This window comes from Ursus americanus, chromosome 12 (assembly GCF_024610735.1).
Source record: "Ursus americanus isolate L20-20 chromosome 12, mUrsAme1.1.p, whole genome shotgun sequence".
Taxonomy (NCBI): Eukaryota; Metazoa; Chordata; class Mammalia; order Carnivora; family Ursidae; genus Ursus; species Ursus americanus.
This window is the reverse complement of record NC_142138.1, coordinates 28561635-28578829: the sequence shown is the minus strand read 5'-3', so window position 1 is coordinate 28578829 and position 17195 is coordinate 28561635. Positions and strand designations below refer to the sequence as shown.

At 31.8% G+C, this 17195-nt stretch overlaps 1 protein-coding gene and 1 non-coding gene across 2 annotated transcripts in view; both read left to right on the top strand.

Moving 5' to 3' along the window:
- LRRIQ3 (leucine rich repeats and IQ motif containing 3) overlaps positions 1–17195 on the top strand; it is a 172677-nt gene that overhangs the window by 14670 nt on the left and 140812 nt on the right. Inside the window, exons 2-3 of the mRNA XM_045802018.2 lie at positions 8162–8410; positions 11398–11721. Coding sequence (XP_045657974.2) covers positions 8162–8410; positions 11398–11721 — 573 coding nt within the window. The remainder of the gene's footprint in view (positions 1–8161; positions 8411–11397; positions 11722–17195) is intronic.
- LOC123795452 (U6 spliceosomal RNA) lies at positions 9732–9838 on the top strand. The gene has a single exon (XR_006780501.2). It is a non-coding gene; the product is annotated as a U6 spliceosomal RNA (small nuclear RNA).

Below are 17195 nucleotides of genomic sequence, written 5' to 3'. Positions count from 1 at the left end.
CTAGACTGCTAATACTATGTTGAATAAACGTAGTGAGAGTGGGCATCCTTGTCTTGTTCCTGGTCTTAGAGGAAAAGCTTTTAGCTTTTACTGTCGTGTATGATGTTATCCGTGAATTTGTCATATATGGCCTTTATTATGTTGAGTTATGTTCTGTCTATACCCTTTGTTGAAATACTCAGTTTATCATAAATTAATGTTGAATTTTGTCAGGTGCTTTTTCTGCAGCTGTAAAGATGATCATATGATTTTTACCCTTCATTTTGTCAGTATGGTGTATAATCACATGTATTGGATTGTGGATGTTGATCTATCCTTTATTGCCAGGCATAAATCCCACTTCATTGTGGTGTATGATCCTTTTAATGCATTGTTGAACTTAGTTTGTTAATATCTTGTTGAGGATTTTTGCATCTGTGTTCATCAGAGATAATGGTCTATGACTTTTTTTGTAGTGTCCATCTCTAGTTTTGGTATCAGGATAATGCTGATCACATAAAATGAGTTTGGAATGTTTTCTCCTCTCCTTCTTTAGAAGAGTATAAGAAGGATTGGTATTAATTGTTTGAATATTTGGTAGAATTCACCCCATCACTTTACTTTTAATTTATATTTGTCTGTACATTTAAAGTACAATTCCCAGACAATGTATAGTTGACGTGATTTTTTGATCCACTCTAACTTTGATCCACGATGTCTTTGTGTTGGTGCTTTGACCATTGATGTTTAAAGCGATTATTTCTATAGTTGAATTAATATCTACTATATTTGGTACTGTTTTTTATTCATTGCTCTTGTTTGTGTTCCAGTTTTAGCCTTCTACTCTTTTCTGCTTTTTGTGGTTTAATTGAGCATTGTATATGATTTCATTTTCTATCTTATCTCAGCATATTTATTTTCTTTTTTTTTCATTTTTTTATTAGTTGCCCTTGAGATTGCAGTAATTGAAGTCCACTCTCAAATAACATATACTACTTCACATGTGGTGTAAATATCTTTTAATAACAAGATATTTCTAATTCCTCCCTCTTGTTCTTATATCATTGCTGCCATTCATTTTATTTATATATATGACTTAAATATACATATTTATGCATAGATAATCAAATACACTTTTGCCATTAGTATTTGAGCAAACTGTTACCCGTTAGATAAACTAGGAATAAGAAGAATAAAAGCTTTTTATTTTATCTTCACTTGTTTCTTCCCCACTGCTCTTCTTTTCTTTATATAGATCTGAGTTTCTGAACTATATTATTTTCTTTCTAGCAAACTGCTTTTAACATTTCTTGCAAGGCAGATCTATTGGCAACAAATTCCCTCAATTTTTGTTTGTCTGAGGGTCTTTATTTTCCATCCACTTTTAAAAGACAATTTCACAGGTCATAGTTTTTTATATTGGCAACCAACGGTTTACTCTGTTTAAATGGGTTCAACTTCTTTAGATTTTACATTAAATGAGATCATACAGTTTTTGTTTTTTTTCTGACTTATTTCACTTACTATAAACCCTTTAAAATCCATCTATATTGTAGAAGATGGCAGGAGTTCCTTCTTTCTCGTGGCTGAACAATATTCCATTGTGCATGTATGTGTGTATTGTGTAATATATATATATAACTATTACATTTATTACATTTTTTTAGCTGTTCATCTGTCAATGGGCACTTAGGTTGTTTCCATACCTTGGCTGTTATAAATAATGCTGTAATGAACATGGGAGGTGCAGATATCTCTACAAGATAATTATTTCATTTCCTTTGGATATAAGCACAAAGTGGAATTGCTAGATCATATGGTAGTCCCATTTTTAATTTTTTGAGGAACCCCCATACTATTTTCCATAGTTGCTATATCAGTTCACATTCTTACCAACAGTGCTCAAAGGTTTGTTCCCTCTTCTCCACATCTTACCCAATGATATTTCTTGTCTTTTTGAATGTAGAAATTCTACCATGTATGAGGTGGTATCTCATTATGGTTTTGATTTCCATTTCCCTGATGATTAGTGATGTTGATCATCTTCTTATATATGTGTTGGCCATTTATATATCTTTTTTTGGAAAAAAATAGTGTTCAAGTCCTCTGCCTATTTTAAAATTAGATGATGATGGTGATGATGATGATTATTGCTACTGATTTGTATGAGTTCCTTTTATATTTGAATATTTAACCCTTATTAGATTAATTGCAAATATTTTCTCCCATTCCGTAGTTTGCCTCTTCATTTTGTTTATTGTTTCTTTTCTGTGCAGAAGCTTCTTAGTGTGATGTAGCCCTACTTTTTGATTTTTGCTTTTGTTGCCTTTGATTTTGGTGTCATATCCAAAAATCATTGCTACGACCAGTGTCAAGGAGCTTTTTCCTTATGCTTTCTTCTAGGAGTTTTATGGTTCCCAGTCCTATATTTAAGTCTTTTGATTTAATTTTTGAAATAATTTTGAGATTTTTTATAAGGGGATGTAAGAGGTCAGATTTAATTCTTTTTCCAGTGAATATCCAGTTTTCTCAACACCACTTATTAAAGATATTGTCCTCTCCCCATTGACTTGTCTTTGTTCCCTTGTCAAATATTAGTTGACCATATATGGGTAGGTTTATTTCTGGGCTCTCTATTCTTTCAAATTGGTCTGTGTACCTGTTTTTATGCCAGTACCATACTCTTTTGATTACTGTGTATTTATAATATGTTTTAAAGTCAGGAAGTATGAGCCCTCCAGCTTCATTTTCTTTTTCAAGATTGTTTTGCCTAGTTGAGTTTCTTGGGTTGTTGTTGTTATTGTCCCATATGAATTTTAGGATTATTTTTCCTGTTTCTTTGAAAAGTGCCATTTGAATTTTAATACGAATTGCTTTGAATCTGTAGATAGCTTAGGATAGAATGGACATTTTAAGAGTATTAACTGTTCCTGAACACAGGATCTTTCCATTTGTTTGTGTCTTTATTTTCTTTCATTAATGTCTTAGAGATTTCTGTGTACAGATCTTTTACCTCCTTGGATATATTTATTCCTTAAGTACTTTATTCTTTTTAATGCTATTATAAGAGGATTGGTTCCTTTACTTCTTTTTCAGATACCTCATTGTTAGTATATATAAAATGAAACTGACTTTTGTATGTTTATTTTGTGCCCTCATCTTTACTGAAATTGTTTATTCTCACAATTTTCATGGAGTCTTGAGGATTTTCCATATATAGTATCATGTTATATGCCAACAGTGAATCATGGAACACTACATCAAAAACTAATGATGTACTGTATGGTGATTAACATACCATAATAAGAAAAAATAAAATAAATATGTTATCTGCAAACAGAAAATTTACTTCTACCTTTCTTATTTGGATTCCTTTTCTTAACTGATCACTCTAGCTAGGATTTCTAGTCTTATGTTGAACAGGAATGGTGAGAGTGGGGACTTTTGCTTTTTTCCTGATCTTAGAAAAGAATCTTTCAACCTTTCACCATTGAATAGAATGTTAGCTGTTGACTTGCCATATATGGCCTTTGTTATGTTGAATTGTAATCCTTGTATACCCTCTTTGTTTAGAATTTTCATCTGTAAGGATTTGATTCATCAAATGCTTTTTTCTGCATCTATTGAGATGATCATATGATTTTTGTCTTTTGTACCATTAATAAGATACATTGTACTGATCGATCTGTGTTGTTGAACCATTCTTGCATCCCAGGGATAAATCCCACTTGATCATGGTATTTGATTTTTTTTTAAATGCTGTTGAATTTGATTTGCTAGAATTTTGTACAGAAATTTTGCATGTATATTCATTAGGGATATTGGCTTGTATTTTTCTTTTTTCTAGTACCCTTATCTGCCTTTGGTATCAGGGTAATGATGGTCTTATAAAATGAGTTTGGAAGTGTTTTATCCTGTTCAACTATTTGGAAGAGTTTGAAAAGGACTGGCATTCATTCTTCTTTAAATGTTTGATAGAATTTGCCAATTAATCTCTCTGTCACTGACTTTTCTTTGTTGGGAGGTTTTTAATTATTGATTCAATCTTCTTACTAGTAATTAGTCTGTTCAGATGTTCTTTTTTCTCTAGGAATAGGTCTTAGTAGACTGTATGTTTCTAGGAATTTATCCATTTCTCCTAGGTTGTTTAATTTGTTGGTGTATAATTGTTCATAGTATTCTCATAATTCCTTGTATTTCTTTGATATCAGTACAATGTCCTCTCTTTAATTTCTAACTTTATTTATTTGGGTCCTCCTTTATTTTTAGTGGTGATTGTTGTTAAATCTAGCTAAAGGTGGCCAATTTTGTTTATTCTTTCAAAACCCAACCCTTAGTTTTGTTGATCTTTTCTTATTTTCTTTATTTCCTTTATTTCTGCTCTGATCTTTTTAATTTCCTTTGTTCTGCTAACTTGGGTATAGTTTATTGTTTTTTCTCTAGTTCCTAGAGATAAGAAGTTAGCTTTTTTGAGATTTTTTTTAATGTATGCATTTATCACCATAAGATTCCTGGTTAGAATTGCTTTTGCTGCATTCTGTATGTGTTGGGATGTTTTTTTCGATTTTTTCATTTGTTTCCTTTTTCCAATTTTCAGTTTGTTTTCGTTTTTCAGTTTTCAGTTGTTTCCAGTTTTTTTTTTAATTTCACTTTGATTTCTTCTTTGACCCATTGATTATTCAGGAATAGAAGTCTTAAAATTTTCTTCCTCTAAATTTACTATTTCTCTGAGGAAAGTAAAAAAAAAAAAAAAAGAAGCCATATTTATTGAAAGATGATTCAGTTCTAGGTCCCATGCTAAACTATGAAAACTACAAAACAAATGCCCTCCTGACCTCAGGGTGTATGTAATTTAATTGGAAAGACAACAATTAAATTATATAACATATAAATATATAATTTCTAAATTGGGGATATAGGCATGGTACAGGAATGTAAATGACTAAGAGTTAATTAGACAATGATTTGCTGAAGAGAATTACACCAAGAGAGAAGTATGACATCCTTAAATAGCAGGGTTCAGCATAGCAGAGTTCAGCATATTTCATTAAGAATCCATTATTGTTAACTGTTTAGACTTCTAATTATTTAATTAAAAATTAATATTTCAGCAATTCTATTTTACTTCACCACATAGTTAATTTTATTGTTTTCATGGAGTTTACATTTAAACATAAAATAATTAGGCAACCTAGATTTTTTTGAAATTCTGAAGCCATGAAATTTTAGTTCCCAAATCATTTTGGTATTTAATATTGCAGAAGATTTTTTAATATGTCTTTAATTGGCATCTTTGTAATTAAAACTAGGAAGTAGTTGTCCAAAATGAATAAAAAGATATTCAATTAAGAACTGTCATGAAGATTATCTCAAATTTGGATTTGTATGACTTAATAATTTCTTCCTTAGAATATATGTCTTAGCTGTAAGAAAAAATTTTCAAGTGAGGCAATAATACTAACCATACTAACTCAGTAGGTATTATTTAAAAAATTATTTTGAACATATTTAGGCATTTTGAGGAAGAGGGCAATGTTATCTTATGTTTCAGTATCAATTAACTTCACAAAACAGTGTTGGTGATTGTCACCGAGTAAGTAAGAAGGTTGATCAATTAATAGCTAAAGATAGAATGCTTAAGCAATCGTACAGCCTTTCATTTAGTCAGATTATCTAGTATGTCTGAGATCAATAAAGGAAATGGAAAAAAATTCTACTTTTGAGTAATACCAGTGGTAGATTATTGACATCATGTTCAAGTGACATACAAATCACATTAATACAGAAAAGTTTAAAATAAAAATCTTTCATTGCTTGTGATAAGTTTAAAGACAGTAACTATACTCAGTAACACTATTTAGAATCCCCAAAAATAAATGCTAGGAGGATTATATCTTCTACAAAGAAATATCAGAATAAACTATTAGAGATGGAATAATCTGTGTGAACAGTGGATGCTTGAAATAATAGTTTATCTATGTGTCACTGTCTGTACACACACGTGTACCAGTGCATTGACAAAAGGTGTCAAGTCAGCTTCAGCTTTATGTGAGGAAATGGGATCTCTCTGCTGTTCCATGTTGATGTGTTTTGTTTATCCAGAGATTTTGCTATGAGCTATGATCTAAAACACTTTAACTTTAGTTAATAATAATGCATTAAGATTGGATCATAAATTATAATAAATATACAACACTAATGCAAGATGTTAATAGGGGAAACTGACGGTGAGCGTGTATATGGGATCTCTGTGTACTTTCAATTTTTCTGTAAACCTAAACAGCTCTAAAAAAATTAAGTCTACTAATAATTTCAAAAAATCACTTGGCTAAGAAAAGAAAGGAAAAAGTAGTTTGGTATATGACTCTCACTTTGCAGATTTCTGACAGAATTGCTATTGACTCAAAAATTGGATTCTATAGCTGAAACTTTTGAGCACCCCATTGTCTTGAAACATCCTGATTTATGCCCGGGATATGGTCTCTCATAAACCCCTGTTATAAACAAGAGTTTGCCTGTATTAGGCCAAAATGGAAAAAATAGGTTTTTGAAAGGAGTGCCTGAGGAAAGACTTAAGGTCTTTTCTAAATAGGGATCCCAAATGATGGGATACCTTTTATACATTGCCTTTCATTTCAGGAGTTATAGACCTTGATAAGTTTGTAAAGATTTTTTCACATCTGTTTATTTTATGTCAGGGTCTTTATATTTGGAAAACTGTTTTACTTGTACTTTAAGGCTAGTCTTTCTCAAGGTGTCTATGACTTACCCAGGTGCATGCTCAATTACAGATTCCTTGGCCCGCTGATAATGTAGATATGATATGTGGCCTAGGAATCTGCTTTCTGTTGAATTCCTTAGGTGGTACTTAAGAGTTTGAAGATTACAGTTTTAGGCTTTGGCTAGGATATAAAAAGTACCTAATCTCTTGAAAGAGTGTGAGAGTTTATCTGGATTTCCACATTTGTTTTCATTTGAATTATGCTAACCTAATTTACTTCCACATGGGAGAGATTCTTCCAATAGGGAAGGTAGCTAATCTTACTAAATGCTCTCAGGTAGGCCACTTGAGTTCAAATATTCTCTTCTAAACTATCACTGGGTGACTGTGTTTTGTGAAAGCTAAAATTACCTACAGTAAGGGAAATTTCAAATATATGAGAAATACTATGTAAAATTACATTAAAGAGCTTTGATCCAGAAAGTTTTCATAAACTTAAATTAGTCAAATTTTAAAACCGTTAGAATTCCAGATCTTAATTGCCTACTTGAATTGAACATAAAAATAAATAATGTGATTGCAAATTGTCTCTAAGAAATTTATAACAGTTGAAACCCTGTATTGCGCCTTAATTTCATTTAGTTACGTTTTTCAGCCTCTTACACAAATGTTAGCATTATCCTGACTTGGAAGTTTATCATTCAGTGCATTTCTTTATTTAGCATAATATTTAAACAGAATTATTATACAAGGTATAATAAGGTGTAATTTTCTTTGTTTTAGTTTTCTTGCCTAGAAGCGATGTTTTTCTCTTAACTGTTTCACCGAATTCCATATTCTCTAAGTATTCTAGGAAAAAGGAATTTTTTTTTCCTTTTACTGATTGATTAGTTGATTGGCAAGGACAATGATAACATTTTTGATTTGTAGTTATATAAATGTCATACTTTTAAAATGCTTTGAATTAGAAGGTTTTATGGGATTAATTTTTTTGAATTTTTTGAGTACAGTTGATACATGATGTTATGTTAGTTTCAGTTATACCACTTAGTGATTTAACAATTTTATACATTATGCTGTGTTCACCACATATGTAGCTACCATCTGTCCCATTACATCACTATTACAATTCCATTGACTGTATTCCTTATGCTGTGTCTTTTATTCTTGTGATTCATTCATTCCATAACTGGAGGCCTATATTTCCCTCTCCCCTTCACCTACTTTGCTCAGCCCCCTCTTGTCTGGCAACTATCAATTTATTCTCTGATTTATAGGTCTGATTGTGCTTTTTTTGTTTATTATTATTATTATTCTTTTTAGATTTCACTTACGAATTAGATTTTTTTCACCTTTTTTACCCATTGTATTCTCACTAACTTTAGCAAATTTTTTGTTTGTTTTCAGATTTATTTTTGGAAGTTGAAAAACCTTTTCTAAGCTATTTCCCATTTTTCCTAGATGTTTCATGGAACAATAACAGAAGAGCTAACCAGTCATGAAGAATGGAGTCACTATAATGAAAACGTGATAGAAGATCAAAAAGATTTTGTTTTTGTGAAGTTCAGTGGCCTTCATTTAAAATCTATGGAAAATTTGCAATCCTGTATCTCTCTTAGAGTATGCATCTTCTCAAACAATTTTATTACAGATATTCATCCACTTCAGAGTTGCATAAAATTAGTCAAACTTGATCTCCATGGAAATCAGGTAAGCAATAGACATTTTAGATATTTGTATATAAATGAAATTGATATTTAAAAACATGCTATCTATCCCAGTATTTCTCCCAATTTTTTATAAAAAATATATACAAAAATTTAAAAATAAATAGAGTATATATAACTACAAAATTTAAAATTTAAGGGCCGCCTGGCTGGCTCAGTCGTTAGAGCAAGTGACTCTTGATCTTTGGGTCATGAGTTCGAGCCCGACGTTGGATGTGGAGATTACTTTAAAAAATTTTTGAATTTCAACAAAACTTTTGAGTTAGAAATATATAAACACTGTGTGATTTGGTATATTTTACTTCTTAAATTAATAGTTTGGATTAAAAATGCTCTGGCCTTTTAAATTTTTTAATGACATAATTGACATATAACATTATATTAAGTTCATCTGTACAACATGATGATTGGATATATAGCACATTTTCTTTATCCATTTATCTGTCTGTGGACACTTAGGCTGCTTACATGTCTTGGCTATAGTAAGTGATGCTAGAATGAATGTGGGGGGGTACATATATCTTTTTGAGTCAGTGTTTTCCTTGTCTTCAGATAAATATTGAGAAGTAGAATTGTTGGATGCATATTTTTTTTTTTTTTGAGGAATCTCCATACCGTTTTCCACGGTGATCGTACCAATTTTCATTCCCATTAGCAGCGCATAAGGGTTCCCTTTTCTCCACATCCTTGCAAACACTTGTTATTTCTTGTCCTTTGGATAATGGCCATTCTAGCAGGTGTGAAGTGATATCTCATTGTGGTTTTGATTTGTATTTCCCTGAGGATTATTGATGGTGATCATCTCTTCGTGTACCATGTTGGCCATCTGGATGTTTTCTTTAGGAAATGTCTATTCAGATCCACTGCCCATTTTTAATTGGATTTTATTTTGGTATTGAGTTGTATGAGTTCTGTATATATTTTGGATATTATCCCCTTATTACGTATATGATTTGTATACATTTTCTTCCATTCAGTAGCTTGCCTTTTCATTTTTTTGATGGTTTCCTTTGCTGTGCAGAAGCTTCTTAGTTTGATGTATTTTTGCGTGATGTATTTTTTGCTTTTGTGTCCTTTGCTTTTTGTGTCAAAACCAAAAATCACCACCAAGGCTATTGTGAAGAAGTGTACTGCCTATGTTTTCTTTTAGTTTTATATTTTCAGGTTTTAGGTTTCAGACTTTAATCCATTTTGAGCTAATTTTTGTGTATGGTATAAGATAGAGGTCCAGTTTCATGGCTTTTTTTTTTTTTTAACATGTTGCTGTCCAGTTTTCCTAACACCATTTATTGAAGACTGTCCTTGTGCTTGCTTTGGCAGCATATATACTAAAAATGGAACGATACAGAGAAGATTAGCATTGCTGCGGTGCAAGGGTGATATGCAAATTTGTGAAAAGACTGCCCTTTCTCCATTGTATATTGACTCCATCATGAATCAACTGACCATCTATTCATGGGTTTTTTTCTGGTCTCTGAGTTCTGTTACATTGATCTGCGTGTCTGTTTTTATGCCAGTGCCATACTGTTTTGATTACTGTAGGTTTTTAATATAGTTTAAAATCAGGGTGCATGATGCCTCCAGTTTTATTCTCTTTCAGGATTGCTTTGGCTATTCAGGATCTTCTGTGTTTCCATATACATTTTGGGGTTCTTTTTTCTATTTCTTTGAGAAATGCCTTTGGAATTTAGAAGGGATTACACTGAATATGTAGATTATTTGGGGTAATATTATTTTAACAACATTTATTCTGTCAGTCCAGAGCATGGAATATCTTTCCATTTATTTGTCTCTTACACTTTCTTTCATCCAGGCCTTATAGTTTTCAGTATGCAGATCTTTCCCCTCCTTGGTTAAATTCATTCTAGGTATTTTACTCTTTTTGATGCAATTTTAAATGGGTTTGTGTTCTTTTTTTTTTTTTTTTAAGATTTTATTTATTTATTTGACAGAGAGATAGACAGCCAGCGAGAGAGGGAACACAAGCAGGGGGAGTGGGAGAGGAAGAAGCAGGCTCATAGCGGAGGAGCCTGATGTGGGGCTCGATCCCATAACGCCAGGATCACGCCCTGAGCCGAAGGCAGACGCTTAACGACTGCACCACCCAGGCACCCCTGGGTTTGTGTTCTTAATTTTTCTTTCTTATAGCTTATTATTAGTGTATAGAAATGCAGCAGATATTTGTATATTTATTTTGTATCCCACAACTTTATTAATTGATTTATTAGTTGTAAGAATTTTTTGGTGAAGTCTTTAGAATTTTCTGTATGTAATGTGTCAGCTGCAAATTCTGACAGTTTTGTTCTTCCTTTCTGATTTTCATGCCTTTTGTTTCTTTTCCTTGATTAATTACTCTGGCTGAAACTTTTAACACTGGGTTGAATAAAAGTGGAAAGAGTGGACATCCTTGCCTTGTTCCTGATCTTAAAGAAAAGCTTTCAGTTTTCCCCATTGAATATGATGTTGTCTGTGGGCTTGTCATATGTGGCCTTTATTATGTTGAGGTCCATTCCCTCTGTATCTACATATAGATACTGTTGAGAGTTTTTATCATGAATAAATTTTGAGTTTTGTCAAAGTCCTTTTCTCTATCTATTGAGGTGATCATTTGATTTATCCTTCATTTTTGTTAATGTGGTGTATCACATTGATTGATATGGCTCCTTAAATCTTTATGTTTAGAAAATTTTAGAATTAGCCTACTACAAAGGAATTTTTACTGAACAAAGTATATATGTCTATTCATTTAATTATACTGATAATGATAACCTATTCCAGATGAGCTATGTATTATGTTTTTACTCCAGACACCATTGGATAATTAGAGATTCTTTTGCAGCTTTTTAATGAGAAATTTGCCATTTTGGAAAATACTTAATTTTAGAAGATGTTTAATGTTTTTCCATTTTCCATGTAATTTATAGAAAATTAATATTTGTATTTAAGATGTAATTATTAATAATATTTCAGATAAAGAGTCTACCAGATACCAAATTTTGGAGTGGATTGAAGAAACTAAAACTTCTCTATCTTCATGACAATGGGTTTGCAAAGTTAAAGAATATATGTATGTTATCTGCCTGTCCAAGTCTCATTGCCCTCACTATGTTCGATTGTCCAGTGAGCCTTAAAAAAGGATACAGACATGTTCTTGTCAACAGTATATGGCCTCTCAAAGCACTGGATTATCATGTAATTTCTGATGAAGAAATAATTCAGAACTGGCATCTTCCTGAAAGGTTCAAAGCATATAACCACCGACTTTTCTTTAATTTCTGCCCTGCTTTGAAAAAGGTAATGTATCATTTATCTAAAATTTCATAAACTAGTGAATACATTAGTAATATCTTATATCTGAGAATTTACAGAAGCTTTTATGCCTACTGAATAAAAATTGCTGAGCATAAAAATATCAAACTTTAGAGAAATATATTCTTGGTTTCTCTTATTTTTAATAGCTTTAAGAAGATATAGCTTATACTATAAAATTCACTCATTTTATATGTATGATTTAATGATTCTAGTAAATTAATGTTGCTCTATAACCATCTCCACATTCCAGTGTTAGAGATTTCCACCACTCCAAAAGTTTCCCTCTTTCCCATTTGCAGTTAATCTTGACTCCCACCCTCAGTCTTAGGTACCATTGGTCTGGTTTCTGTTTCTACAAATTTGCTTTCTAAACATTTTATATGAATCAAGTCATACCATATATAGTCTTATGCAGCTGCCTTCATTCACTTAGTGTGATGTGTTTGAGGCTCATTTATGTTATAGCACGTATCAGTAGTTAGTTTTGATTGCTGAGTAATTTTCCATTATATGAATATAGTACATTCTTTTGTTCTTTCACCAGTTGATGACATTTAGATTATTTTCAGTTTTTGCTATTAGGAATGATGCTGTTATGAACACCGACTTACATGTTTTTGTGTAGACATTTGTTTTCAAATTTCTTGGGTAGATTCTTAGGAGTATAATTGTTGGTATGTATGGTAAGTTTATGCTTAATTTTGTAAGAAACCCAATTGCTTTCTAAAACAGTAGAAACCAAAATGCATGAGGGTTCTAGTTTCTGTATGTCCTTTCAAACACTTAGTAGTTTTTGTATTTTACACTGTAGACATACTAGTAGGTATAAAGTGGTATTTTATTTTGGTTTTAATTTTTAATTCCCTAATGAGTAATGGTGATAAGTATTTTTCATCTGCTTATCAATTATACATATACTTTTGTCAAATGTCTATACAAATTTTTTGCTCATTTTGAAAGTGGGTTCTTTGTCTCATTATTGTGTTGTAAAAGTAGATATATAGATTTAAATCCTTTATCAGATATATGTATTGCAAATGTTTTTTTTCTCAGCCTGTAGCTCATCTTTTCATTTTCTTGATGGTCTCTCGTAGAGCAGAAAAATTTTGAGTTTTAAGACATCCAGGTTATAAATTTTTTCTTTAATGGATCATGCTTCTTGGTGTTGTATCTAAGAACTTCTTCTAACGTCACAATTTTTTTCTGTTTTTTTCCTAGAAGTTTCATAATTTTAGCTGAAATTTAGACTGTGTTTCATTTTGAATGAATTTTTATGTGTGCTGTGAAGTAAGGGTCTCATTTCATTTTTTTGCATGTAGATATTCAGTTATATCAGCCCCATTTGTTGAAAAGATTATTCTTTCCCAGGCTAATTGTCTGGATATCTTTGTCAGAAATCTATTGGCCATAAAATATAAGGTTAATTTCTGGACTCTCAATTATATTCTAGTGGTCTATATATTTATCCTTATGCCAGTAGCACATAGTCTGATTATTGTAGGCAGCTTTGTAGTTAAGTTTTGAAATAGGGAAGTGTGAGTCCTCCAACTTTGCTCTTCTTTTTCAATATTGCTTTGGCTATTCAGGGTCCCTTGCATTTACAAATGAATTTTAGGATCAGCTTGTCAATTTCTGCAATGATTCCTGCTGGGATAGTGATAAAGATTCCATTGAATTTATAAATCAGTTTGTGGAGATTACCATCTTTACAATAGTGAGTATTCTCATTCTTGAATGTGAACTGTCTCTCTATTTAGATATGCTTTAATTCAGCAGTGTCTTATAGTTTTCATTGTACACGTTTTGCAGTTATTTTGTTAAAATTTATTTGTATGTATTTTATTCATTTTGATATTGTGAATGGAATTATCTTTTTATATTTATTTTTGGAATATTTGTTACTAGTATATAGGAATACGATTGATATCTTAATTTAATCTTATATTCTTCCACCTTGCTCTTTTCATTTTTTAGTTCTTGAAGATTGTGTTGATTCAGAATATTTGTTTTTTTAATGAATAGTGCATCTCTAATTTTTTTCAGGTTTTCCATATTTGAGTGATTCCATTGGGAAGTAGTTTTTTTTTTTTTCCTCCCAATGCCTTAAAGGACAATTTGGGATATTAATGGAAGCAAAACAAAATAAAACCAGCATAGAATGCCAGATTGTGTTAATTTCTAAAGAAAAGAAAATAGGAATTAATTAATGTGAACAGCAGAGAGAAAATACACTGAAAAATAAAAAGAGTAAATAGTCCAGGCAAATGGAAGCAGATATTCCATGCAAACGGAAACCAAAAGAAAGCAGGGGTAGCTATACTTACACAAAATAGACTTTAAGTCAAAGGCTGTAATAAGAGACAAAGAAGGTTATTATGATAATAAAGGGGTCAATCCAACAAGAGGATATAGTATTTGTAAATATGCATTCAGCATAGAAGCACTTAAATATATAAAGCAAATATTAACAGACCTAAACTAAACAGCTTCTGCTCAGCAAAGGAAACTATCAACAAAATGAAAGGCAACTGACAAAATTGGAGAAAATATTTGCAAATAATATATCTGATAAATCATAACACTCTCTGATGTTCTAAATCTATGTATAAGAAATACTTGAGAAAATTCTTAAAAAGAGCTGTAAGGAAAAGTAGGGCTTCTACACTTAATTTGAATAAGTAAATTGGTGACATCATTTGACTGTGTGTGTGTATGAGAGAGTTCTAATAAAAGAATGCATAAAAAACACTATAGATAAATATAAATGGAGTTCTCAAATTCTTTAAGTCGTAGGAAAGTAAGAATACGAAAACAAATGAAAAGCAGAGAAAAGAAACAGAAACATAACATGGCAGACTTAAGCTCCATTCTATCAGTAATTACATTAAAATTTATATTAAGCTTAAATGTCCTGAATGTACCAATTGAAAGATATTGCCAAGTGGATTTAAAAATATGACTCAAGTGTATGTTGTCTACATGAAACTTCAAATAGAATGATATAGGTATGTTGAAAATAAAAGGATGGACAAAGATTTATCATACCAAAACTAATCAAAGGAATACAGGACTAACTGGCTATCTTAATATCAGATAAAGTAAACTTCAGAGCAAAGAAAATTATCAGAGGCAGGGAGAGACATATAATGATAAAGGTTCCAACCACTAAGAAGACATAGTAATCTTAAATGTGAATACACCAAACAATAGAACTACAAAATATGTGAAGCAAAAGTTGATAAAATTGAAATGAGAAATAGATAAATACATGATTATATTTGGAGACACCAAATTCCTCTCTCAACGACAACTATTGAAAAAAACTCTACAACCCTATCAACAAAATCTGACATTTATAGAACACTCCACCAGCAACAGCAGAACAGACATTCTTTTCAAGTGTTCAATCATATGTAGGTCATTTCCTGTTTCAAGAACAAACCTTAACAAATTTAAAATAATTTGAATCATATACGGTGTGTTCTCTGACTACAGAAAAATAAGAGGAAAATCCCCAAACGCTTGAAAACTAAGCAGCATGCTTCTAATAAATCCATAGATCAAAGATGTAGTAACAAGTGAAAAAAATAATTAAAATAAAAATACAAGCTACCAAAATTTGTGGGACACAGCTAAAGCAATGCTGAGAGGGAAATTTTTGGTATTAAGTGCATATATAGGAAAAAAGGAAAATCCTCAAATCAACAGTCTGAGCTTCCCCTCTCAAGCACCTAGAAAAACAAGAGCAAAATAAACCCAAAGTAAACAGAAATAAGGAAATGATAAAGATAGGAGGAGATGTCAGTGAAATAAAAAAACAAACAAAAATGAGAAAATTAGTAAAACATAGATCTGGTTCTTTGAAAAGATCAATGAAATTGATAAACCTCTAGAAAGACTGACAGAGAAGAAAAGAGAGAAGACACAAATTACCAATGTCAGGAATAAAACAAAGAATATCACTACAGACCTTGTAGACATCAGAAGAAGAGAATATTGCAAAAACACTACACATTAACAGTTTAGATAAATGGACCATTTCATGCAAAAAAACAACCACCACAAAACTCTTCCATTATGAAATAGATAATTTCGAATAGTCCTTTATGAAGGAAATTGAGTTTATAACTTTAAACTCCAAGAAAATAAATCTCCAGTCCCAGATAGTTGCATTAGTTGCAATTCTCCCAAACATTTAAAATTTTATTCTGTTTCTTCTAGAAAATAAAAAGGAACACATCAACATTTATTTTATAAAGTTAATGGTACCTTGATACCAAAACCAGGCAGTACCAAAAACGAGAACAGACCAGTATCCCTCATGAATATAAGCATAAAAATCCTTTTTTTTTTAAAGATTTTATTTATTTATTTGACAGAGAGAGACAGCCAGCGAGAGAGGGAACACAGCAGGGGGAGTGGGAGATGAAGAAGCAGGCTTCGAGCAGAAGAGCCTGATGTGGGGCTCGATCCTAGAACACTGGGATCACGCCCTAAGCCAAAGGCAGACGCTTAATGACTGCACCACCCAGGCGCCCCAAGCATAAAAATCCTTAACAAAATGTTAGCAAATAGAATTCAGCAGTATATGAAAATAACTATATACCATGAGCAAGTGGTGCTTATTCCAGGGATACAAATCTTGCTCAATATTTGAAAATCAGTTAATGCAATTTACCATATCAAAAGACTAAAGAAAAAATATATCAAATATCGTATATCACTTAATGGAGAAAAAGCATTTGGCCAAGTCTGGCCAGGTTCAATATCCATTCATGATCAAAACAAAACACCTCAGAAAAAGAGGTATAGAGAAACTTCCTCTTGTTTATAAAGAACGTCAAATAAACCCTAACAGCTAACATTATGCTTAATATTGAAAGACTGAATATTTTCTCCCCAAGAGTGGGAAGGAAGCAAGGGTGCCCACCATCTCTTCTCGTGTCAACATAGCACTGGGAAGTCTAGCTAGTGCAATGAGATGAAAAAAGGAAATAAAAGACATACAGATGAAAAAGAAGAAATAAAACTATTTGCAGATGAAATGATGACCTATGTAGGTAATCCCAAAGAATCCACTAAAAAGTCTCTTAGAAGTAAAAAGTGAGCTTAGTAAGGCCACAGCATGTTAGGTAAATGTGCAAAAATCAATCACATTTCTGTATACTATCAATGAACGCATGGACACCGAAATTAAAAAATATACTATCACTTATAATCACTCAAAAAGATGAAATACTTAGGTACGTCTAACAATACTTGCATAGAACTTGTACGCTTGGGCGCCTGGGTGGCTCAGTCAATTAAGGGTCTGCCTTGAGCTCAGGCCATGATTCCAGGGGTCCTGGGATCAAGTCCCACATCTGGCTCCCTGTTCAGCAGGGAGTTTGTTTCTCCCTCTGACCCTCCCCCCTCTCGTGCTCTTTCTCACTCTCTCTCTGAAATATATATCTTTA